Here is a 27,190-nt window from a genome sequence, read left to right on the forward strand (position 1 = left end):
GGTTTCCACTGTTTAGGTACATCAGGGGTTTTCCAATTGCGACATGGTGTCCGGTCTCAATTCCAGCCAAAAACGTCAAATGGCGCTGCTTCCCTTCCGAGCTCTGCCATGCGCCCAAATAGTGGTTTACCCCCACATGTGGGGTATCAGCGTACTCAGGACAAATTGCACAATAACTTTTAGGGTCCTGTTACCCTTGGAAAAATAAGAATTGGGGTGAAAAGATCATTTTTGTGGAAAAAATATGATTTTTTTAATTGTGCGGCTGTATGTTATAAACTTCTGTGAAGCCCTTGGGGGTTCAAAGTTCTCACCACACATCTAGATAAGTTCCTTAGAGGGTCTAGTTTCCAAAATGGTGTCATTGGTAATGGGTTTCCACTGTTTTGGTACATCAGGGGTTTTCCAATCGCGACATGATGTCCGATCTCAATTCCAGTCAAAAACGTCAAATGGCGCTGCTTCCCTTCCGAGCTCTGCCATGCGCCCAAATAGTGGTTTACCCCCACATGTGGGGTATCAGCGTACTCAGGACAAATTGCACAATAACTTTTAGGGTCCTGTTACCCTTGGGAAAATAAAAATTGGGGTGAAAAGATCATTTTTGTGGAAAAAATGATTTTGTAATTGTACCGCTGTACGTTATAAACTTCTGTAAAGCCCTTGTGGGTTCAAAGTTCTCACCACATATGTAGATAAGTTCCTTGGGGGGTCTAGTTTCCAAAATGGGGTCACTTGTAGGGGGTTTCCACTGTTTAGGTTCATCAGGGACTCTCGAAACGTGACATGGCGTCCGATCTGAATTCCAGCCAATTTTGCATTGAAAAAGTCAAACGGCGCTCCTTCCATTCTGAGCTCTGCCATGCGCCGAAACAGTCGTTCCCCCCCACATATCAGGTATCAGCGTACTCAGGACAAATTGCACAATAACTTTTGCAGTCCAATTTCTCCTGTTACCCTTGGTAAAATAAAAAAAATTGAACCTGAAGTATTTTTTTTGTGAAAAAAAGTTAGATGTTCATTTTTTTTTAAATATTCAAAAAAATTCCTGTGACACACCTAAAGGGTTAATAAACTTCTTGAATGTGGTTTTGAGCACCTTAAGGGGTGCAGTTTTTAGAATGGTATCACTTTTGGGTATTTTCTATCATATAGACCCCTCAAAGTGGCTTCAAATGTGATGTGGTCCTAAAAATAAAATGGTGTTGTAAAAATGAGAAATCGCTGGTCAACTTTTAACCCTTATAACTTCCTAACAAAAAAAAATTTTGGTTCCAAAATTGTGCTGATGTAAAGTAAACATGTGGGAAATGTTAGTTATCAAGTTTTTTGTGTGCAGTATCTCTGTGATTTAAGGGCATAAAAATTCAAAGTTGGAAAATTGTGAAATTTTCTAAATTTTCGCCAAATTTTCGTTTTTCTCACAAATAAACGCAAGTTATTTGAATGAAATTTTACCACTAACATGAAGTACAATATGTCACGAGAAAACAATGTCAGAATCACCGGGATCCATGGAAGCGTTCCAGAGTTATGACCTCATAAAGGTACAGTGGTCAGAATTGTAAAAATTGGCCCGGTCATGAACGTGCAAACCACCCTTGGGGGTGAAGGGGTTAAGGGATCACCCTCACACTAATACCAGGAGGTAGGTGGATCCTCCAGGTCGTAAGTTCTATAGAAAAGGGCTTTCAATGCCCAAAGTCATTTGAACAGTTTTGGGTGGAGGAGAATGTTGTGGTCTAGAGGCAAAATGGTGATCATGGTAATACGGCCGGACTACACCACCGATAAAGCAGCCACAGCCGGTGACTGAGAGGAATCTGTGACTTCTCTGGATTCAGTGGTTACTACTCACCTGGGTAGTCATATGTGGGAATCTCCTCTTTACACCACTCATCATCTCTCACATATGTCTCTGTAGTATTAATATGGGTCAGATCTTTACCCTGAAACAAATATTGTAAAAGTCACAGACAGATGGAGAAGTCCCATCTATGATCAGCTCTAATCCTGCCATCTCCACCGCTCTCATTACACAAGTATAAAACATATAATACTGGTGGATAAAACAAGACTGAGCACAAGACCTTCACAGCCGTCTACACATCATAGGGGAGATCTCCTGACACCTTCTCTCCATCTACCTGATGATCCTGAGGAGCACTGGGATCTTCTTGGTTACAGTCCTGTGGAAGAAGAGGACGGGGACATCTCTCTGGTGTTGTCCTCTTACTGGATAGATCTGGAGGAAACACATACAGGGACTGAATTCATTCTCTACATACAGATAATTATAGGCCGTGTGTATTTAGTCCTGTCTATTACCTGGAGATGTGAGGGGCTGGGGAACCTCCATTATGACGTTCTTGTACAGATCTCTGTGTCCTTCTAAATACTCCCACTCCTCCATGGAGAAATAGACAGCGACATCCTGACACCTTATAGGAACCTGACACATACAATGATACCGTCATCCCCCGATCCCTTCATAGTGTTACTGTATAATGTCCCAGCATTCCCAGCAGTGTCACCTCTCCAGTCAGTAGCTCAATCATCTTGTAGATGAGTTCTAGGATATTCTGGTCATTGATGTCCTCATGGATCAGGGGGAGAGGTGGAGGTTCCGTGATTGGGCTCAGGGGTCTTCCACATCCCTCAGACACTGGGTCCTGACAGCGATCACTAGAGGTCTTCTTCACCACTGTGTAATCCTGGTAATGGAGAGACACATTAATAAATCTCACTACAGATATTTCCAGAGTCCTCACCTCTCTAGTTCTGTCCATCTATGTTAAGGGCTGGCGGAACGGTATGGTGGTATGTGGTGCGTTAACATCCCGGGGTCCACCGTGCAGAGAAGGAAACCTGCTGCGCTGTAATGGCGGTGACTATGCGGCAAATAATAAAGAGACACACGAGGGTTAGCGTCACCTAGTGTGTACAGGAGCGAGTTCTGTTGATTCACAGAACAGCACAATGTAGGTGCCGAAGCCTGTTAAACTCACAGGGCTTGGCCGGATGAGCACTAGTATACAGACACAGGACTCCGCCCCAAGGACACGGGGTTAGAGCCCCTCTAGCGCTCGGTGCCACTGTAGTGGAGCCAGCAAGAGACCAAACGAGAGATAACGCACCAGTGTGCACTGCACCAGTCTGGCGGAAGCTACTAACCACCGAGAGTGGGGAGGTAAGCGATAGCTTTGCACATGGTGCCGCACTGGCGGTTACTGCTACCTGGCGTGGTAGGACAGTGCCCTAGGCAGAGAGGCACAGTCGGAAGCTTGCAAGTGCAGAGGACTGGGATGCACTGTGGCATATAGCTTGGCCACTGACAGACCTGACTTCAACCACTAGACCCTAACAACATACACAATCAAGGGTAGGGGTTTCATGAGTCATTCGAAGTAACAAGCATCCGTCATCATACACACCATAAGGCACAAGAGTCTATACTAGCACATGGCCGAGTGGCCATGCGACTCTTTTATAGCGGTGACCTTCCCAGTAGTGGACAAATCAGAGCAGGAACGGGACCTGCGCATGTGACCTCCGACCTCCAATGAGAGGTCGTCCCACAGGCATGCTCAGTACCCAAAAGACAGGACTTAGTCCCAGAAGTGTCTCCTTGCTGCTGACTCAAGCATGGAGTTATAGCAGAGCCAGAAGGAGAAACCAGATGCCTAGCATCAGCCTGGGCAAGACGCCTGGACCGATTCCTCTGCTGAGCAGGAATCTCTGCGGCTGCAGAGGAATGGGAGACCGCAGAGGACATGGCTTGAGATTCCCCCTGTACAGTGGGAGAAGTTCGGCACCTAACAATGTGTTATTCCCATAGATAAGAATGATGTAATGTGATGTCATCAGAATCTCTCACCTCTCCAGTGAGACGGAAGAGGATCGCTAGGGTGAGGTGTAACATCCTCTCCACCATCTTGTCTCTGTCCATATCCATCCTTGATGGGTAAATCAGGAAAACTCTCTTTTGTAGAAGATCTTCACTGAGAGGATCCGATATTGTAGAAACCTGAATGAGAAGAAGATGATCCGATGTAACATCATAAGAATCCTGTGTAATAATACAATTACTGGAGATAATAAGGGAAACATATGAGGAGATTTATTATCTTACAGGGTTTAGTTTTCTTCCCTGACATCTACTAATAAAACCTATATATTTAGGCCACAGACAACAAGCAGTTTCCTCCTCGGAGTCGGCAGCTGAACACGTTCTTCATAGACTCATCTTCCATAACGCTAATTCTCGTCTCATTACCGGCACTGGAATCGGCATTAGCAATACTGCAGGAGATATTCATTACACGCGACATGAGAAATAACTCCTTCATGATGAGGACGACATCTTCATCTTCTACTACGGCTCTGGAGACAGATTTGGCCAGAGTCGGTCACTGCCTCCATCCCCACCGGCCGTCTATATGAAGGTTTCCCGTCTTCCCCGCACTGGAATCTTCTATCCCGTTAGATCTCAGCTCTGAGTCACACACAGAAGTTTGAGGCTTTTAGAAAAGATTTTTTATTTCCACAAACACAACGGACAGAAATGATCTGATCCCAAAGTCTCCATGTACAGTGATTTATGGGGTTTATTTCTGGCCTTAGGCTTTCCTTAGTCTTCAAGCAGAGGCTGGACAGACATCTGACTGGGATGATTTAGCGAATCCTGCTTTGAGCAGGGGGTTGGACCAGATGGCCCAGGAGGTCCCTTCCAACTCTATGATTCTATGATTCTATATTACAAGAAAAACTCCAGAAAAAGCCGATATTAAAATGTTTCTAAAGAAAATTGGCTCCAACAATTCTTGTAAGAAGAAAAAAAGCAGAAGACACAATTTATAATTTTTAACATGTTAAACATTTATTAAAAAGAAATGAATCTTTTTGTGCCCAAGAACATAGATGTACACCGCAGGGACGGCACAGATGAGGCTGCAACAAAAACCCTGACAGTTTAACTCCTTGCTGCTGTGAAAAGCAAACATGGCATCTAAGAAGGTGTGACGAGTTTGGCTGAATGCCCCCCCGCCTCCAAGTACTCGATAGTATGGGGCGGCCTAGTTACTGCGATACTTACATGCCTAATAATGAGGTCTGGGCTGCAATGTATGAAGGTCTATTAGGCCGGGCCAGAGGCAGCGTCCAATAAGTTACCTTATAACGCCCCCATATACATTAGGCTAAAGTTCCATGAAAGCACTGATTTCGGGGGGTTTGGCCGACCATATAATGTATTTGGGGGCCTCCCGACAGATGATGTCAGGGCAGAGAAGGATCCGGCATCCTGAATTTCAGAGGATAATCTGTTTGTTCTTCCTGTAGATAATCCTCCTCTAGAGGAAAGCTGGAATATTTGTGTGTATGGGGGAGTCGGGAGAGATCGCCGTCTGCCAAATGACCGTTCAGCCAACTCTGATCTCATGTGTATGGGGCCGCTAGTATTACACTGACAGGCAGTGATGATACACGGCACTATAGTAGTACAGGGCATCACCGGAGCCATCAGAGGCTTGTATGTTGTATGATCGCACTGATCAGAGGGGTTTAAAAAAGGTTTAAAGTGGAAAAATATCACAGTTTCAGCAACAAGAAATATCCGTCACTATATGGAAAGCGGAGTCACTGCACAATGTTAGTTACGTCACGTCCATAACTACTTTATTACACTCTATTATCCTGTACACAGTGGAGTAGATAGAAATCACAGATCCCACAGCAATAGCTGGAATTGGACCCTCCAATGCAAAGAAAAAAAAAATCTATATACACGGTTCAAAAAATAAAGGGAACACTTAAACAACAGAATATAACTCCAAGTAAATCAAACTTCTGTGAAATCAAACTGTCCACTTAGGAAGCAACACTGATTGACAATCAATGTCACATGCTGTTGTGCAAATGGAATAGACAACAGATGGAAATTATTGGCAATTATCAAGACACCCTCAATAAAGGAGTGGGGAACACAGACCACATCTCTGTACCAATGCTTTCTGGCTGATATTTTGGTCACTTTTGAATATTGGTTGTGCTTTCACACTTGTGGTAGCATGAGACTTACTCTACAACTGACACAAGTGGCTCAGGTAGTGCAGCTCATCCAGGATGGCACATCAATGTGAGCTGTGGCAAGAAGGTTTGAGGTGTCTGTCAGCGTAGTGTCCATAGGCTGGTGGTGCTACCAGGAGACAGGCCAGTACATGAGGAGATGTGGAGGGGGCTGTATGAGGGCAACAACCCAGCAGCAGGACCGCTACCTCCCCCTTTGTGCAAGGAGGAACAGAAGGAGCACTGCCAGAGACCTGCAAAATGATCTTCAGCAGGCCACAAATGTTCATGTGTCTGCACAAATGTTTAGAAACTGACTCCATTAGGATGGTCTGAGGGCCCGACCTCCACAGATGGGGGTTGTGCTCACAGCCAAACACCGTACAGGATGCTCGCCATTTGCCACAGAACACCAGGATTGGCAAATTCTCCACTGGCGCCCTGTGCTCTTCACAGATGGAAGCAGGTTCACACTGAGCACATGTGACAGATGTGACAGAGTCTGGAGACGCCGTGGAGAGCGATCTGCTGCCTGCAACATCCTTCAGCATGACCGGTTTGGCAGTGGTCAGTAATGGTGCGGGGTGGCATTTCTTTGGAGGCCACACGATGTTGGGCTTTGAGCACAACCCCCATGGAGACACAATTGTGCCTTTACCTGTAGATAAATTCCCAGTGGGGGGCAATTTCCAAAATGCAATAACTTAAGTGGGGAATTCAGCTCTTTTCACACTTAAGGGATCTGTATATGGAGTCTACAAATTACAGTGGGGAAATAAGGATTTGTTACGCTGACAATTTTGGGGCTAAAGTCACATTTTTGTGAGGAAATAAAGTAAAATTGTCATTTTTTCCTTCCACATTGCTGAAATCCCTGTTACACTATCCGAATTCAGATATTGTCCTGGTCAGAAAGGAGAATACAGGGAGCGAAAGGGTTAATAGGACTCACAGGAGGAACCGGCCCAGAAAGCAGAAGATCCAGGAGTGTCCGCCAAATATATGACTGCGCACAGGACCTGTGATGAGGAGGTGAGGAGTCAGGGGTCACATGATCAGGGGCCTCAGTGTGTCCAGGACTCAGTGTGCTGGAGCGCTCCCGATAATCAGCTGCGTGTGTCGCGCTGTGTGATAGTCACAGCACCTGCATGGAGGGCGACACATGCAGCTGATTATCGGGAGCGCTCCAGGGATCCGGGGTCCCGATGCAGCTATTCGGTAAGCGATATTAGCCAATAACAACTTCTCCGACGATATTCGCTCATCTCTAGTAATAACAGCTCAAAAACATTCACCAAACTTTTCATTAAGTTTAATAGCAAGACTCTATTAAATATTGAGCACCAGCGGGATGAAGCATTGACAGCGGCATGTAAAAGTGTGGGCGCCCCAGGTCAAAATGACTGTTATTGTGAGCAGTAGTAAGATGAAGATGAAATGATCTCTAAAAGGCCGAACCTCTAAGATGACACATGGCCTTTGTATTTTAGGCAACAATAATAATAAAACATATATTTATATAGACTTTTTTGCAATTTCATAATTGCAAAAAGAAAAAAGGGGCGATGCAAAACTTTGGGCACCCTGGGAGATTTGTGTACTGAGATAATTTTGACCAAGATTCCACATGTTAATTAGCTTGTTAGGATTACGGTGAGATCACATGGTGACCAGGAGCTACAGTCTGAGGAAAGGGCTAAAAAGCCTTCACTAGACCCCTGTTATGATTGGGTCACCGAGGAAGAAAGCAAGACCAAGCAAATCCACAGAAAACTAGAGAGGTTGGTAACTAAGCGGATTGCAGACCCCTGATCCTATCCACACAACTAGCAGTAGCCGTGGAGCGTACCTACGATGATTCTAGATGCCTCGACACAGCCGGAGAACTAAATAAGCCTAAAGCAAGAAAGGGGAAATCTAAACTGCCCCAGAGCAGACCCCAAAGGAATAGATAGCCCCCAAACATATATTGTCGGTGAGACAAGATGAAAACACAAACGCAGGTAGGAAAATAGGCTGAGCAAACGATGGGGCCGAAACTAACTAGACAGGACAGGAAAGGAAAGACACTGTCTGCAATCACGCAAAAAACCCTGCAAAAAATGCCCAACACGTCTGATAGAAAAAATACTGAAGTCACTAGACTTCGCCCACTATATCAGCACTCTGGGATATTCTGAAAACAGAGCAAAGAGAGGTCAATCTAATAAGGGACAAAAACAAACTGGCACAAGCAGTAACATAATGAAGGAAATTCAGCACAGCCCCAGCCGAGACTGGCTGACCACACAAAACTGAAATAGACAAAACCAAATCAAATGTGAACAATAGCAAAAGAACACTTAGATTGAGCATGCAGGGACTGAGCTGGAAAGTTGGAAACTAAGACCTCAGGAGCAACCAGAGGTAGGCCAGAAAGTGAATTCACAACAGACCCCTGTACAGCTGCATAATGAGGTCCAGGCTTTATAGTGAAGGGACAGGAGTGAGAGCCTGTGCCCAGGAGCTACAGTCTGAGGAAAGGGCTAAAAAGCCTTCACTAGACCCCTGTACAGCTGTATAATGAGGCCCAGGCTTTATAGTGAAGGGAGAGGAGTGAGGGCCTGTTCCCAGGAGCTACAGTCTGAGGAAAGGGCTAAAAAGCCTTCACTAGACCCCTGTACAGCTGTATAATGAGGCCCAGGCTTTATAGTGAAGGGAAAGGAGTGAGGGCCTGTGCTCAGGAGCTACAGACTGAGGAAAGGGCTAAAAAGCCTTCACTAGACCTCTGTACAGCTGTATAATGAGGCCCAGGCTTTATAGTGAAGGGACAGGAGTGAGGGCCTGTTCCCAGGAGCTAAAGTCTGAGGAAAGGGCTAAAAAGCTTTCACTAGACCCCTGTACAGCTGTATAATGAGGCCCAGGCTTTATAGTGAAGGGACAGGAGTGAGGGCCTGTTCCCAGGAGCTACAGTCTGAGGAAAGGGCTAAAAAGCCTTCACTAGACCCCTGTACAGCTGTATAATGAGGCCCAGGCTTTATAGTGAAGGGACTGGAGTGAGGGCCTGTGCTCAGGAGCTACAGTCTGAGGAAAGGGCTAAAAAGCCTTCACTAGACCCCTGTACAGCTGTATAATGAGGCCCAGGCTTTATAGTGAAGGGACAGGAGTGAGGGCCTGTTCCCAGGAGCTACAGTCTGAGGAAAGGGCTAAAAAGCCTTCACTAGACCCCTGTACAGCTGTATAATGAGGCCCAGGCTTTATAGTGAAGGGACAGGAGTGAGGGCCTGTTCCCAGGAGCTACAGTCTGAGGAAAGAGCTAAAAAGCCTTCACTAGACCCCTGCACAGCTGTATATGAGACCCAGGCTTTATAGTGAAGGGACAGGAGTGAGGGCCTGCTCCCAGGAGCTACAGTCTGAGGAAAGGGCTAAAAAGCCTTCACTAGACCCCTGTACAGCTGTATAGTGAGGCCCAGGCGTTATAGTGAAGGGACAGGAGTGAGGGCCTGTGCCCAGGAGCTACAGTCTGAAGAAAGGGCTAAAAAGCCTTCACTAGACCCCTGTACAGCTGTATAATGAGGCCCAGGACTTACAGTGAAGGGAAGGAGTGAGGGCCTGTTCCCAGGAGCTACAGTCTGAGGAAATGGCTAAAAAGCCTTCACTAGACCCCTGTACAGCTGTATAATGAGGCCCAGGCTTTATAGTGAAGGGACAGGAGGGAGAAAAGTGGGGAAAGGAGCCAGAAGAGCCGGACTGCCCATCACTAACCTGCAGAGCCGCACTCCACATATATGGCTGCTCTGTGCACAGGACCTGTGATGAGGTCACAGGAGGGGAGGAGTCAGGGGTCACATGATCTCCGGAGTGCAGACCTCCATGGAGCCTTCTCCTCAGTCAGTGACATTCCCGCCATTATTCGCCCCTCACTACTGGCACAATTACCCCGCGCCGCCTTCTCTACACAGTGTTATGTGTGGAATGTAACGTGTGATTTCTCTGGAGGGAAATAGACCCCACACAGGAGGGAATTCTCACCAGTTACCGGCCGTCTACTATATGGCGGCATATGATTGTGCTATCGACTCCACACCAGGAGTTAAAATCCCCAAATCTCGGTTATTTCCCCCTTCCAGAGTCCGGCTGAGGCCGGGGTCACACTTGGGAGAAACTCGCCCGAGTCTCGCTCCTCAGTGCCCTTGTGGATTAGCCTATGTAGGGGAAACGACACCGGCTGTCAGGGACAGGGGGCCCCAACTTAAATCGGATATTCGTTGTAAGAAAACCCAACCTGATGCTGCCATTCGGGGTAACCAATGCTCCGGCAGTCTGTGACAATGTCAGTAATTGTATTTTTCTCAGTGATTGGTAGATTTGTGGTAATTTTCCTGGATGATATAGTGATAGTGTTGAGCGATACCATCCGATATTCAGAAATATCGGATTGGATTGGATTGGCCCGATATTCCAAAAAGTATCGGTAACGCCAATTCCGATACCGGAAGTCCCATTCAAGTCAATGGGACAGAAATATCGGAATTAAAAAAAACCCTTTCTTGCCTTGTACATCCTGTTCGGGAGGGGGGAAGAGTGTGGGCGGTGTATGGACGGACACTGTGCGTGTCTGTGTGTGCGGGCGGGGTCTGTGTGGGCCTCTTGGGGGTGTGTGCCGACTGTCGGGGGCCTGTGCCGGCTGCCGGTGGTCTGTATGTGCCTCTCGGGCAGAGGCGTATCTAGGCTTTCTGGCACCCGGGGCAAGAATTCGGTTCGGCTCCCCCCCCCCCGCCCAAGTACATATGCGACTTGCACAGTTAGTCATGTACCTGCGAGCTGCTCTCCCTAATGCTCTCAATGTTCAGTAAAAAACTGAAAGCAGGAAGAGAAGCTCGTTGTCACAGGATCATAAGTATGAAAATCGCATATGAGTGAAGTGTCCGTGTGACGACTACTGGAACCTGCAGAGCTGAATCCTGACATTGCAGCTTCTGAATTCTCACAATGAATGCACTGCACACTTTTAGGATTCTCCCTTGCCGATGTACAGACATGTCAGCACAAGTATGTGATTTATATACTTCTGGCCACATTCCGACTAGACGTGCCCGGCCTCGCTCCGTTCATTTTCATTGAGTGAGGCCACACATGTCTAGTCAGCATGTGACTGCATGTATGTAAATTACCAGCATGAGAGAATCCTGACAGCGTTCAGTGAGCACTGTGAGAATTCAGAAGTCTGCAGTCACAAGGAATGACTGCAGACTCAGCACAAACCTGGACAACCCCTTTAATGTTCCTGACAAATAAAAACATGAGAATTAGTCAGTATCACAAATAACATTTACATCCAGGTACCTTATAGATGACGTCGTCTCTGCAGTCAGTCACCTTTTCTTCTAGACCCCATGATGAGTTTTCTCATCCACATCTCTTTTCTGCAGACTTCCATCTTCTCCGGTCTTCTGCAGAAAATCTCTACACGACGCCCTTAAAGATAGAAGTGTCATTATAATGCTCCTAAATAAAAATGTCTGCAATATACTGTCTCCTTACACTATTCCCCTCTAACATCCCACCTGTTCACCATACTGTCTCCTCATATATTTACCCCCTCACTCGCTATACTGTCTGTTCACACATATCCCCGACTCCCCATACTGTGTCCATCCACATACATTAACCCATTCGCTCCCCATACTGTCTGCACCAATCCCCCATACTGTTTCCTCATACATACTCTTTATTTTGTGTCCTCAAATCTCCCCACACATTAAATCCCCCCATCCCCAATCCCCCACACACATTAAGTACCCCCATCAACATTCCAAATCCCCCCCACACATTAAATAACCCCCCATCCCCACTCCAAATCCCCCCACACATTAACCCAATCCCCACTCATTAACCCCCACCCCCACTCCAAATACCCCCAAACATTAACCCCAACCCCACTCATTAACGCCCCCACACATTAACCCCCATCCCCATTAATTAACCCCCGCACACATTAACCCAATCCCCACTCATTAACCCACACACACATTAACCCCCATCCCCACTCTAAATACCCCCACACATTAACCGCCATCCCCTCTACAAATCCCCCCCCATCTCCACTCATTAACTCCCCCTGATCTCCCATCTTTGGTGGTTCTTCAGCTCCACAGAGGAGCACACTTACCACCAGCGTTTGCTTTGGGCGCCGGGGAGTGATGTCAGCAGCGTGATCACATGACCTGATCACGCTGCTGACGTCGCTCTGGCCCGGCGGTCAGAGCTTCAATTGTACTGGTGTCTGTATAGACGCCAGTACAATTGTTCCCTGGGAGCCGGCACGGCCTCCTTCTCTGCCCCGGCTGTCAGCTTGATAGCTGACACAGAGAACCGCCGACTCTCAGGCGGGAGGCGGCAGAACGCAGCCGCCAAGGAGGACACTGCGGACCGCTGCATTAGGCGGCCCGACTGCTCCCCCCTGCTGGCTGCGCCCGGGGCAACTGCCCCGGCTGCCCCCCCTAGATACGCCCCTGCTCTCGGGGGTCTGTACAAGCCTGTCGGAGGCCTGTGCCGGCTGCCGGTGGTCTGTACAGGCCTCTCGGGGGTCTGTACAAGCCTGCCGGGGGCCTGTGACGGCTGCCGGTGGTCTGTACGGGCCTCTCGGGAGCCTGTGCCGGCTGTCGGTGGTCTGTGCCGGCTGCCGGGGGCCTGTGGCGATGGTCTGTACGGGCTTCTCGGGGGCCTGTGCCGACTGCCGGGGGCCTGTGCCGGCTGCCAGTGGTCTGTGCGGGCCTGCCGGGGGTCTTGTGTGTGTGCAGGCATCATCCGATGGGACTACAAGTCCCATCGGGCGATGCCTGCTACAATGACAGTGATTGACACATTAGCCAATGATGGGACAGTAGTAGTCCCATCATCCGTCTAATTTTTTGAATGTAAAAAAAAAAATACTACATACATACTACATATATACTACATTCATACAACATACATACATACATACTACATACATACTACATATATACTACATTCATACAACATACATACATACTACATACATGCTACATATATACTACATTCATACAACATACATACTGTACATACTACATACATGCTACATATATACTACATTCATACAACATACATACATATTACATACATGCTACATATATACTACATTCATACAACATACATATATACTACATACATGCTACATATATACTACATTCATACAACATACATACATACATACTACATACATACTACATATATACTACATTCATACAACATACATACATACTACATACATGCTACATATATACTACATTCATACAACATACATACTGTACATACTACATACATGCTACATATATACTACATTCATACAACATACATACATATTACATACATGCTACATATATACTACATTCATACAACATACATATATACTACATACATACTACATATATACTACATTCATACAACATACATACATACATACTACATACATGCTACATATATACTACATTCATACAACATACATACTACATACTACGTACATGCTACATATATACTACATTCATACAACATACATATATACTACATACATACTACATATATACTACATTCATACAACATACATACATACTACATACTACATACATGCTACATATATACTACATTCATACAACATACATACTACATACTACGTACATGCTACATATATACTACATTCATACAACATACATATATACTACATACATACTACATGTATACTACATTCATACAACATACATATATACTACATACATACTACATACATGCTACATATATACTACATTCATACAACATACATACATATATACTACATACATGCTACATATATACTACATTCATACAACATACATACATACTACATACTACATACTTGCTACATGTATACTACATTCATACAACATACATATATACTGTATACATGCTACATATATACTACATTCATGCAACATACATATATACTACATACATACATGTATACTACATTCATACAACATACATATATACTACATACTGTACATACTACATGTATACTACATTCATACAACATACATATATACTACATACATACTACATATATACTACATTCAAACAACATACATATATACTACATACATACTACATGTATATTACATTCATACAACATACATATATACTACATACATACTACATATATACTACATTCATACAACATACATACATATATACTACATACATACTACATATATACTACATTCATACAACATGCATACATATATACTACATACATGCTACATATATATTACATTCATACAACATACATACTGTACATACTACATACATGCTACATATATACTACATTCATACAACATACATACATATTACATACATGCTACATATATACTACATTCATACAACATACATATATACTACATACATGCTACATATATACTACATTCATACAACATACATACATACATACTACATACATACTACATATATACTACATTCATACAACATACATACATACTACATACATGCTACATATATACTACATTCATACAACATACATACTGTACATACTACATACATGCTACATATATACTACATTCATACAACATACATACATATTACATACATGCTACATATATACTACATTCATACAACATACATATATACTACATACATGCTACATATATACTACATTCATACAACATACATACATACATACTACATACATACTACATATATACTACATTCATACAACATACATACATACTACATACATGCTACATATATACTACATTCATACAACATACATACTGTACATACTACATACATGCTACATATATACTACATTCATACAACATACATACTGTACATACTACATACATGCTACATATATACTACATTCATACAACATACATACATATTACATACATGCTACATATATACTACATTCATACAACATACATATATACTACATACATACTACATATATACTACATTCATACAACATACATACATACATACTACATACATGCTACATATATACTACATTCATACAACATACATACTACATACTACGTACATGCTACATATATACTACATTCATACAACATACATATATACTACATACATACTACATATATACTACATTCATACAACATACATACATACTACATACTACATACATGCTACATATATACTACATTCATACAACATACATACTACATACTACGTACATGCTACATATATACTACATTCATACAACATACATATATACTACATACATACTACATGTATACTACATTCATACAACATACATATATACTACATACATACTACATACATGCTACATATATACTACATTCATACAACATACATACATATATACTACATACATGCTACATATATACTACATTCATACAACATACATACATACTACATACTACATACTTGCTACATGTATACTACATTCATACAACATACATATATACTGTATACATGCTACATATATACTACATTCATGCAACATACATATATACTACATACATACATGTATACTACATTCATACAACATACATATATACTACATACTGTACATACTACATGTATACTACATTCATACAACATACATATATACTACATACATACTACATATATACTACATTCAAACAACATACATATATACTACATACATACTACATGTATATTACATTCATACAACATACATATATACTACATACATACTACATATATACTACATTCATACAACATACATACATATATACTACATACATACTACATATATACTACATTCATACAACATGCATACATATATACTACATACATGCTACATATATATTACATTCATACAACATACATGCATAGTACATACTACAGACATACTACATACATACATACATACTACATACATACATACATACTACATACATGCTTCATATATACTACATTCATACAACATACATGCATAGTACATACTACTACAGACATACAACATACATACAACATACTACATACATACTACATACAATGCATTCATACATTCATACAATACATACATATAGACATACAGTACATATAACATAGAGTACATACTCACCATCACTTGTCGCTTTGATCCCCGAAGCCAGTGTCATCTATAAAAAATTAGAAAATAACAAACAACCGATATACTTCCTGATCCGCAGAAATCCACGAGTGTCCCACGCCGATTTCCCGTGGAGAACAGCAGCATCAGCTGATGCGACCGCTCTCTAGGGGCTTCAATAATCCAATGATGGGAGGTAGGTATCCTTCCGCACTGTATTCCTCCGCCACTGTAAAAAAATAGTCCCTAGTCTCACTTTTGGCATTGCTGTGTGAGAAAGTTCCCACGCAGCTTTTGCCATAAAGTGAGACCAGGGACTATTTTTTTACAGTATGTATGTATGTTGCATGAATGTAGTATATATGTATGTTGTATGAATTTAGTATATATGTAGTATGTATGTATGTTGTATGAATGTAGCATATATGTAGTATGTATGTATGTTGTATGAATGTAGTATATATGTAGCATGTATGTAGTATGTATGTATGTTGTATGAATGTAGTATATATGTATGCTGTATGAATGTAGTATATATGTTGTATGTATGTAGTATATATGTATGTTGTATGAATGTAGTATATATGTAGTATGTATGTAGTATGTATGTATGTTTTATGAATGTAGTATATATGTAGCATGTATGTAGTATGTAGTATGTATGTATGTTGTATGAATGTAGTATACATGTAGCATGTATGTAGTATGTAGTATATATGTATGCTGTATGAATGTAGTATATATGTAGCATGTATGTAGTATGCATGTATGTTGTATGAATGTAGTATATATGTAGCATGTATGTAGTATGTAGTATGTATGTATGTTGTATGAATGTAGTATACATGTAGCATGTATGTAGTATGTAGTATATATGTATGCTGTATGAATGTAGTATATATGTTGTATGTATGTAGTATATATGTATGTTGTATGAATGTAGTATATATGTAGTATGTATGTAGTATGTATGTATGTTTTATGAATGTAGTATATATGTAGCATGTATGTAGTATGTAGTATGTATGTATGTTGTATGAATGTAGTATACATGTAGCATGTATGTAGTATGTAGTATATATGTATGCTGTATGAATGTAGTATATGTGTAGCATGTATGTAGTATGTATGTATGTTTTATGAATGTAGTATATATGTAGCATGTATGTAGTATGTAGTATGTATGTATGTTGTATGAATGTAGTATACATGTAGCATGTATGTAGTATGTAGTATATATGTATGCTGTATGAATGTAGTATATATGTAGCATGTATGTAGTATGCATGTATGTTGTATGAATGTAGTATATATGTATGTTGTATGAATGTAGTATATATGTAGCATGTATGTAGTATGTAGTATGTATGTATGTTGTATGAATGTAGTATACATGTAGCATGTATGTAGTATGTAGTATATATGTATGCTGTATGAATGTAGTATATATGTTGTATGTATGTAGTATATATGTATGTTGTATGAATGTAGTATATATGTAGTATGTATGTATGTTGTATGAATGTAGTATATATGTAGTATGTATGTAGTATGTATGTATGTTGTATGAATGTAGTATATATGTAGCATGTATGTAGTATGTAGTATGTATGTTGTATGAATGTAGTATATATGTAGCATGTATGTAGTATGTATGTATGTTGTATGAATGTAGTATATATGTAGCATGTATGTAGTATGTATGTATGTTGTATGAATGTAGTATATATGTAGCATGTATGTAGTATGTAGTATATATGTATGCTGTATGAATGTAGTATATATGTTGTATGTATGTAGTATATATGTATGTTGTATGAATGTAGTATATATGTAGTATGTATGTATGTTGTATGAATGTAGTATATATGTAGTATGTATGTAGTATGTATGTATGTTGTATGAATGTAGTATATATGTATGTTGTATGAATGTAGTATATATGTAGCATGTATGTAGTATGTAGTATGTATGTATGTTGTATGAATGTAGTATATATGTAGCATGTATGTAGTATGTAGTATGAATGTAGTATATATGTAGCATGTATGTAGTATGTAGTATGTTGTATGAATGTAGTATATATGTAGCATGTATGTAGTATGTATGTATGTTGTATGAATGTAGTATATATGTAGCATGTATGTAGTATGTATGTATGTGGTATGAATTTAGTATATATGTAGTATCTATGTCCCTGATGAAGAAGGCAGTTTGCGCCTTCGAAATGCGTTGGTTTGCTTTTTGGCCTGTTTACTGCCCCGTACAGGCTGTGACGTCAAACGCCCAGGTACTCTCGGGTGGCCGTTTCTAAGCGGGTTTCCAGGGAAGCCTTCGGCCAGGGCTTTCCCTTCCCGCTCCTTTCACTTCCTGCTCTCCCCTGTGCCTTGTGCACACGCTTCTTGTTTTGGCAGCACGCCATCTGTGCACGGACTTCCTAAGTCATTATCGTCCTGTACTGTGCTCCAGTCACTTCTGCCTGGAATGTAACCCCTGCTGTCTTTGTAACATATGTCCTTGTTTATTCCGAGACACACTCAGCTTTTTTTCCACAGTGTTGTTTCATGCACAAATCAGCATTGTTACCGCGACTGTGTGATTGACCCTCTGCAGCTCTCATGACGTTGGTATTGTCAAGTATTTACCTCGTGGGGATAACAAGCATCTTGACTTACCCCCGAAACCCCACCGTGACCATAAAACCACCACCACCACCTCGGCGCCAACTAATACACAGACACCGGTATTTCTTTTGGAATTTTATGGCCACAGCAGCCTTTTATTATAACAACAAACAAACAATAAACACTGTATCATAAATAACATGAGTACAATGAATTTAACCCTGGAAGGAGAAGTCCTTGAAGCCACAAGATCATGGTGAAATAGTCCAAAATATTGTGAACAACCCCCGACCATTTGCTTCCAGCCGTTACCCCACAGGCTCGGGAGCACCAGCACACCAATAGATGTTGTCCACAAACTCCTTGGAGATCCGCCCTCTTCCAACGGAAAACTCCCCATCCACCTTTCACCAGATCACGACCAGCATACCTTTAAACAAAGGAGACCCTACCCACAGTCTCCAAAACCAATTTCCACCGACTTCAAGGACTCCCCCTCCCCCAAAACCGCCATGACCCAAAATAGAATCACGCACCGCTGTCCCAAAAGAAAAAGGGAGGGATGGTGGGACTGTTCTGGAGCTGGGAGAAACAGGAACAGAGGGCGGGCACCCCCCAGTCACCGTCTTAAATACCCCCTAGCTCCCCCTCCCCTTTAACCCTTCCCTCACTAAACTTACAACCCCCCGTCATGATGGCCTCTGCCCACGCCTCCTCCAGGGGGTCGGGAGGCTCACTCCGGCCATTTCTTCATCATCATCCCCCTTTTTTCTGGTGAGTGCATGCTTGTTTCCTTGATGATGAGTGTTTAGTGCTATTGTTTTATGTGTGATTATGTATAGTATTTATAGTTTGTACCTTTATTGAACTGGTACATGTTTACTTAGGTGCCTTTGTACATCATTTGTCCACTTTTGCTGCCTCTATTTAATCCTTTTAGTGCAGGTCTCTTTGTTTGTTTTGGATTAGTATATATGTATGTAGTATGTATGTAGTATGCATGTTGTATGAATGTAGTATGTATGTAGTATGCATGTTGTATGAATGTAGTATGTATGTAGTATGTATGTTGTATGAATGTAGTATATATGTAGCATATATGTGGTATATATGTAGTATATATGTATGTTGTATGAATGTAGTATATATGTAGCATATATGTGGTATATATGTAGTATATATGTATGTTGTATGAATGTAGTATATATGTAGTATATATGTATGTTGTATGAATGTAGTATATATGTAGTATATATGTAGTATATATGTATGTTGTATGAATGTAGTATTTATGTAGTATGTATGTATGTTGTATGAATGTAGTATATCTGTAGCATGTATGTAGTATGTATGTATGTTGTATGAATGTAGTATATATGTAGTATATATGTATGTTGTATGAATGTAGTATATATGTAGCATGTATGTAGTATGTATGTATGTTGTATGAATGTAGTATATATGTAGTATATATGTATGTTGTATGAATGTAGTATATATGTAGTATGTATGTAGTATGTAGTATATATGTATGTTGTATGAATGTAGTATGCATGTAGTATGTATGTATGTTGTATGAATGTAGTATATGTGTAGCATGTATGTAGTATGTGTGTATGTTGTATGAATGTAGTATATATGTAGCATGTATGTAGTATGTATGTATGTTGTATGAATGTAGTATATATGTAGCATGTATGTAGTATGTATGTATGTTGTATGAATGTAGTATATGTGTAGCATGTATGTAGTATGTATGTATGTTGTATGAATGTAGTATATATGTAGTATATATGTATGTTGTATGAATGTAGTATATATGTAGCATGTATGTAGTATGCATGTATGTTGTATGAATGCAGTATATATGTATGTTGTATGAATGTAGTATATATGTAGTATGTAGTATGTATGTAGTATGTATGTATGTTGTATGAATGTAGTATATATGTAGTATGTAGCATGTATGTAGTATGTATGTATGTTGTATGAATGTAGTATATATGTAGTATGCATGTAGTATTTTTTTTTTTTTTACATTCAACACATTAGCCGGATGATGGGACTACTACTGTCCCATCATTGGCTAATATGTCAATCATTGTCATTGTAGCAGGCATCGCCCGATGGGACTTGTAGTCCCATCGGATGATGCCTGCACACACACAAGACCCCCGGCAGGCCCGCACAGACCACCGGCAGCCGGCACAGGCCCTCGGCAGTCGGCACAGACCACCGACAGCCGGCACAGGCCTCGGAGAGGCCTGTACAGACTACCGGCAGCCGGCACAGGCCCTCGGCAGCTGGCACAGACCACCGACAGCCGGCACAGGCCCCCGAGAGGCCCGTACAGACTACCGGCAGCTGGCACAGGCCCCCGGCAGCCGGCACAGACCACCGACAGCCGGCACAGGCCCCCAAGTGGCCCGTACAGACCACTGGCAGCCAGCACAGGCCCCCGAGAGGCCCATACAGACCACCGGCAGCCGGCACAGGCCCCCGACAGGCCTGTACAGACCCCCGAGAGGCATGTACAGACCACCAGCAGCCGGCACAGACCCCCGAGAGGCCCGTACAGACTACCGGCAGCCGGCACAGGCCCTCGGCAGCTGGCACAGACCACCGACAACCGGCACAGGCCCCCGAGAGGCCCTACAGACTACCGGCAGCCGGCACAGGCCCCCGGCAGCCGGCACAGACCACCGACAGCCGGCACAGACCACCGACAGCCGGCACAGGCCCCCAAGTGGCCCGTACAGACCACTGGCAGCCAGCACAGGCCCCCGAGAGGCCCATACAGACCACCGGCAGCCGGCACAGGCCCCCGACAGGCCTGTACAGACCCCCGAGAGGCATGTACAGACCACCAGCAGCCGGCACAGACCCCCGAGAGGCCCGTACAGACTACCGGCAGCCGGCACAGGCCCTCGGCAGCTGGCACAGACCACCGACAACCGGCACAGGCCCCCGAGAGGCCCTACAGACTACCGGCAGCCGGCACAGGCCCCCGGCAGCCGGCACAGACCACCGACAGCCGGCACAGGCCCCCCAAGTGGCCCGTACAGACCACTGGCAGCCAGCACAGGCCCCCGAGAGGCCCATACAGGCCACCGGCAGCCGGCACAGGCCCCCGACAGGCCTGTACAGACCCCCGAGAGGCATGTACAGACCACCGGCAGCCGGCACAGACCCCCGACAGTCGGCACAGACCCCCGCTGTAGGCGCAGACCCCCCGCAGTCAGCACAGACCGCGCATAATGATGACATCATTTCAGCAGCCAATCACAGCCACAACAGTGGCTCATTGCATTATGGGGACTTCCGATACCGGTATCCGATATTGAAAAAATATTGGTACTCGGTATCAGAATTCCGATACAGCGAATATCGGCTGATACCCAATATTTGCAGTATCGGAATGCTCAACACTATATATTAAGTTACTCGCGTCCTCTGGAGGAGCATGCTGAGCATGTCAGACAGGTTCTCCAAGTTCTACGTGACAACTATTTATTTCGTAACCTGGAGAAATGTCAATTTGTGGTCCAGCAGGTCCAGTTCTCAGGACATTTGGCTTCTGCATGGGGGTCTCAGATGGACCCCGTTACGGTTCAAGCAGTCCCTTCATTGGTTTGTACTATAAGCCGCACTGGACCAAAAGACGCACCCCAAATTTTCAGAAGGATAATAGGGCAAAAGTTAAAGTGTCAAATGGGGGTCTGTCCCACAGTCTGAATTCAGTAAACCCGGGGGGGGGGATCGGCAGCGCTGGTGGAGCTGAGTCACAGGAGCTCCCGATGTCGATCAAAGCCAATTTATAACCCTCCTGCCAATCTATACCGGACACAATTCTCTATAAATCTCCGGTGTCCTTGATGTGAGCAGGTGCTATTCTCAGTAATGGTCTCAGACACCGGTCTATAAATGTAGATAAAGATTCTGTTACTGATCCGACCCCGGACACTATCGGGCGGCCTGGTGGGGGCGCTGCGTCTTTGTGGACTTTAGGAATATAACACCAATGCGGCTTGTGTGGAAATTCAGGGAAGAGTTTCTCTGATATTAGACAATCGTCCCTTCTCTATGTGAAATCTCAGAGAAGATCTTAGTTGTTCCTTCTCGTTATTTGTGGGATCAGCGCTTGTTTTTCTCTGTGCTGCTCTCTGATCGCTGTCTTTCTGCTCCTTACTATATTGTCCATTGCTACTAACACTACATTATTGCCTTTATCGGCTTCTCTAATAACAGGATCTTGGCAGTTTTTATCTCCTTCAGTGCTCGCTGTTCTTTTTTGTTACATTATCTGTTGTTTTTGTACAGCACTGCCTGTGTGTCTTTTACCGCTCTGTAAAAAAACATAAAAACAATTAACCCGATCAGTAAACACCGGAAATAGAAAAAATGTGAGAATGACAAAATTACGTATTTATGGATGGCACAATTCCACAAAAAATGCTGTAACGAGCGATCACAATTGTACTAATAAAAACGTTATCTCGTCCTGCAGAAAATAATCCATCATACAGCTCCACCGGAGGAAAATAACAATGTTACGGGGCTCGGGAAATGGAGGAACTGCTCCAAAAATGTTTCTTTCCAAACCTCAGATTTTTTTTCTCCACTAAAAGAATAATAAAAACTGGACATGTTCGGTGTCGCCGTAATCATAGTGATGAGGAGAATCATATTACATGGTCAATTATACCACAAAATGTACAAAAACAATTCACAATAAACAATGTCAGAATTGTTTTTTCACAATTTCACCGCACTTGGAATTTTTCCTCGTTTTTGAGTACACTATGTGGTAAACTTAAGGGAGTCATTGAAAAGTACAACTCGCCCCGCAAACATCAAGCCCTCATATGTCTATGTGGCCAGAGAGATAAAGAGTTATGGCTCTGGGAAGAAGGGAAGGAAAAAATAGAAACAAAAAAACGAAAATGGGCCGCAGCATGAAGGGGTTAATTGCGTCTTTCTGCCACTTACAGGGAAAGTTAGAAATCAGTTGTGTCAGGTCAGCGTTATGTTCATGGCTTCTGATTTAGAGGAGTTGACTATAAAACACATACCTGTGATTCCAGCTTACTCCGTGTCTCTGGCACCGATAGGGTCCTGGTTACCAATAGGGGGCGACTGGGAAAAGATCTGGTCACAATTAGAGACTAAATGGATCCGGCAATTAAATCCCTGACATCCCAATGGTGTAGATGAAGTTCTCCGCTTCTCCCCTTTCCTATAGGGGGTTTGGTGGAATTCGTTCTCTACACTCTTTATTACATAAAACAGTTTTCTCTGATCTCAATGTGTCTTATTTGTTTCTTATTTCCCCATAATACAACGGTCACAAGATCGCCGATCTGCACTTTACTCTCCGATGGTGACGATCCTCTAGACATCCGGACAGTCAGGAGCATTGGATCCCATCTGTGTCTCCCCACTATTCTAACAATGGACGCTCTCTCCGCCATCATTTCCTCCTCTATACGGTTATTACGGGGAATGACGCTGTGATGACTTCTCTTCTGGGAGAGACACAGATCACAGGTGACTAATATTGCAGTGTGAATAGAAACTTATATTTCCGGTATTTTTCTGCCCTTACATTGTGGGTTATGAGGTGTTTGGGGCTTGTTTTTTGTTCCGCCCTTTTCCCTTTGTTTTTATCTTTCCAGTTGGTAATTGGGATTCTAATATAAGCCCATATATCCCGGGAAGTGTCAGGTGCTGGGATCTCATTATATTATTAATAACAATTTCATTCCCGATTATCCTCGTCATTTATTGCTCATTACATTCTCTCTATATAATAACAGATTCCTCTTTGTTACACGTCCTAATACTGATCATTTATATCTCTATATTGTAGAGGAAACATTTCTAGGAGTGTATACACTTCACCACAAACACTTCCCATAGATTTTATTATCCATCACTGTTATTAACCCCTTAATGACCGCCGATACGCCTTTTAATGGCGGTAATTAAGGGTACTAAAACCACAGCGCCGTTAATTCACGGCGCTGTGATTTAAGTGAATAGCGCCCCCCAGTGTCGGATTTTCTCCGGGATCTCGGCTGCCAGGGGTAGCCGAGACCCCAGAGAACATGAATCGGTCGGTTTTTACCGACCCCCACTTTTGCGATCGCCGTTATTAACCCTATAATGGCGACCGCAAAAAAAAAAAAAGCCGCGATTTTACATTTAATTTCTCTCTCCTCTGATGTGATCGCACATCAGAGGAGAGAGAAATAGGGTCCCTGATCCCCCCCCGGTACCTCTCCGTGGCCCTCCATCCCCTCCCGGTGGTCCCACGTCCCGCCGGCATCCTCCGATGGGCGCCGCCATCTTGAAAATGGCGGGCGCATGCGCATGCGCAGTGCGCCCGCCGGGAATCTGCCGGCTCCGGCTGGCAGATTCCATTCATTATTTTGATCACTATGATAAACGATCATAGTGATCAAAATAAAAAAAAAGTACATAACCCCCCCGTTTATCACTCCCTTATAGAGGCCAATATAATGAAATAAAGAAAATATTTTTTTTTTCAGTTTTCCATTAGGGTTAGGGTTGGGCTAGGGTTAGGGTTAGGGTAGGGTTAGGGTAGGGTTAGGGTTGGGCTAGGGTTAGGGTTGGGCTAGAGTTAGGGTTAGGGTTGGGCTAGGGTTAGGGTTGGGCTAGGGTTAGGGCTAGGGTTAGGCTAGGGTTAGGGTTGTGCTAGGGCTAGAGTTAGGGCTCGGGTCACGACTAGGGTTAGAATTAGGGTTAGGGCGAACTAGAATTAGGGTTAGAATTAGGATTAGGGATTAGGGTTGGGATTAGGGTTAGGGTTGGGATTAGGGTTAGGGGTGTGTTGGGGTTAGGGTTGGAGCAAGAATTGAGGGGTTTCCACTATTTGCCAACTTTGGGGGTCTAAAAATTGGGGTCTAAAAAATCACTTTTGTGGAAATAAAAAAAGACTTTTTATTTTCACGGCTCTGCGTTTCTAAACTTTTGTGAAGCGCTTGGGGGTTCAAAGTGCTCACCACACATCTAGATAAGTTCCTTAGGGGGTCTAATTTCCAAAATGGGGTCACTTGTGGGGGGTTTCCACTGTTTAGGCCCATCAGGGGCTCTGCAAGCGCAACATGATGCCCGCAGACCATTCCATCAAAGTCTGCATTCCAAAATGGCACTCCTTCCCTTCCGAGCTCTCCCATGCGCCCAAACAGTGGTTCCCCCCCACATATGGGGTATCGGCGTACTCAGGACAAATCGCATAACAACTGTGCGGGTATGATTTCTCCTGCTACCCTTGTAAAAATAAAAATTTGGGGGCGAAAAGATCATTTTTGTGGAAAAAAAATGGATTTTTTATTTTCACGGCTCTACGTTATAAACTTCTGTGAAGCACTTGAAGGTTCAAAGTGCTCACCACACATCTAGATAAGTTCCTTAATGGGTCTAGTTTCCAAAATGGGGTCACTTGTGGGGGTTTCCACTGTTTAGGCCCATCAGGGTCTCTGCAAGCGCAACATGATGCCTGCAGACCATTCCATCAAAGTCTGCATTCCAAAATGGCACTCCTTCCCTTCCGAGCTCTCCCATGCGCCCAAACAGTGGTTCCCCCCCACATATGGGGTATCGGCGTACTCAGGACAAATCGCATAACAACTATGCAGGTATGATTTCTCCTGTTACTCTTGTAAAAAATAAAAATTTGGGGGCGAAAAGATCATCTTTGTGGAAAAAAATAGATTTCTTATTTTCACGGCTCTACGTTATAAACTTCTGTGAAGCCCTTGGGGGTTCAAAGTGCTCACCACACATCTAGATAAGTTCCTTAATGGGTCTAGTTTCCAAAATGGGGTCACTTGTTGGAGGTTTCCACTGTTAAGGCACATTAAGGGCTCTCCGAACGCAACATGGCATCCGATCTCAATTCCAGCCAATTCTGCGTTGAAAAAGTCAAACGGCGCTCCATCCCTTGCGAGCTCTGCCGTGTGCTGAAATAGTGGTTTACCCCCACATATAGGGTATCGGCGTATTCAGGAGAAATTGTACAACAAATTTTGTGGTTGATTTTCTCTTTTAACACTTGTCAAAATAAAAAAAATTGGTTCTGAAGTAAATTTTTTGCAAAAAAAAGTTAAATATTAATTTTTTCCTTCCACATTTCTTTAGTTCCTGTGAAGCACTTAAAGGGTTAATAAACTTCTTGAATGTGGTTTTGAGCACCTTGAGGGGTCTAGTGTTTAGAATGGTGCCACTTTTGGGTATTTTCTGTCATGTACACCCCTCAAAATGACTTTAAATATGATGTGGTCCCTAAAAAAAATGGTTTTGTAAATTTTGTTGTAAAAATGAGAAATCGCTGGTCAACTTTTAACCCTTATAACTTCCTAACAAA

The 27,190-nt window shown here is 42.9% G+C and overlaps 1 protein-coding gene across 1 annotated transcript in view; it reads right to left on the bottom strand.

Annotated features, from left to right (window-relative positions):
• Nucleotides 1–2,489: 2,489 nt before the first annotated feature.
• Nucleotides 2,490–27,190, bottom strand: part of LOC141077556 (oocyte zinc finger protein XlCOF29-like) — a 56,244-nt gene continuing 31,543 nt past the window's right edge. Inside the window, exon 3 of the mRNA XM_073564558.1 lies at nucleotides 2,490–2,714. Coding sequence (XP_073420659.1) covers nucleotides 2,490–2,714 — 225 coding nt within the window. The remainder of the gene's footprint in view (nucleotides 2,715–27,190) is intronic.

Source organism: Dendrobates tinctorius, unplaced genomic scaffold (assembly GCF_039654945.1).
Source record: "Dendrobates tinctorius isolate UK_male_01 unplaced genomic scaffold, ASM3965494v1 ptg000456l, whole genome shotgun sequence".
NCBI classification, from domain to species: Eukaryota; Metazoa; Chordata; class Amphibia; order Anura; family Dendrobatidae; genus Dendrobates; species Dendrobates tinctorius.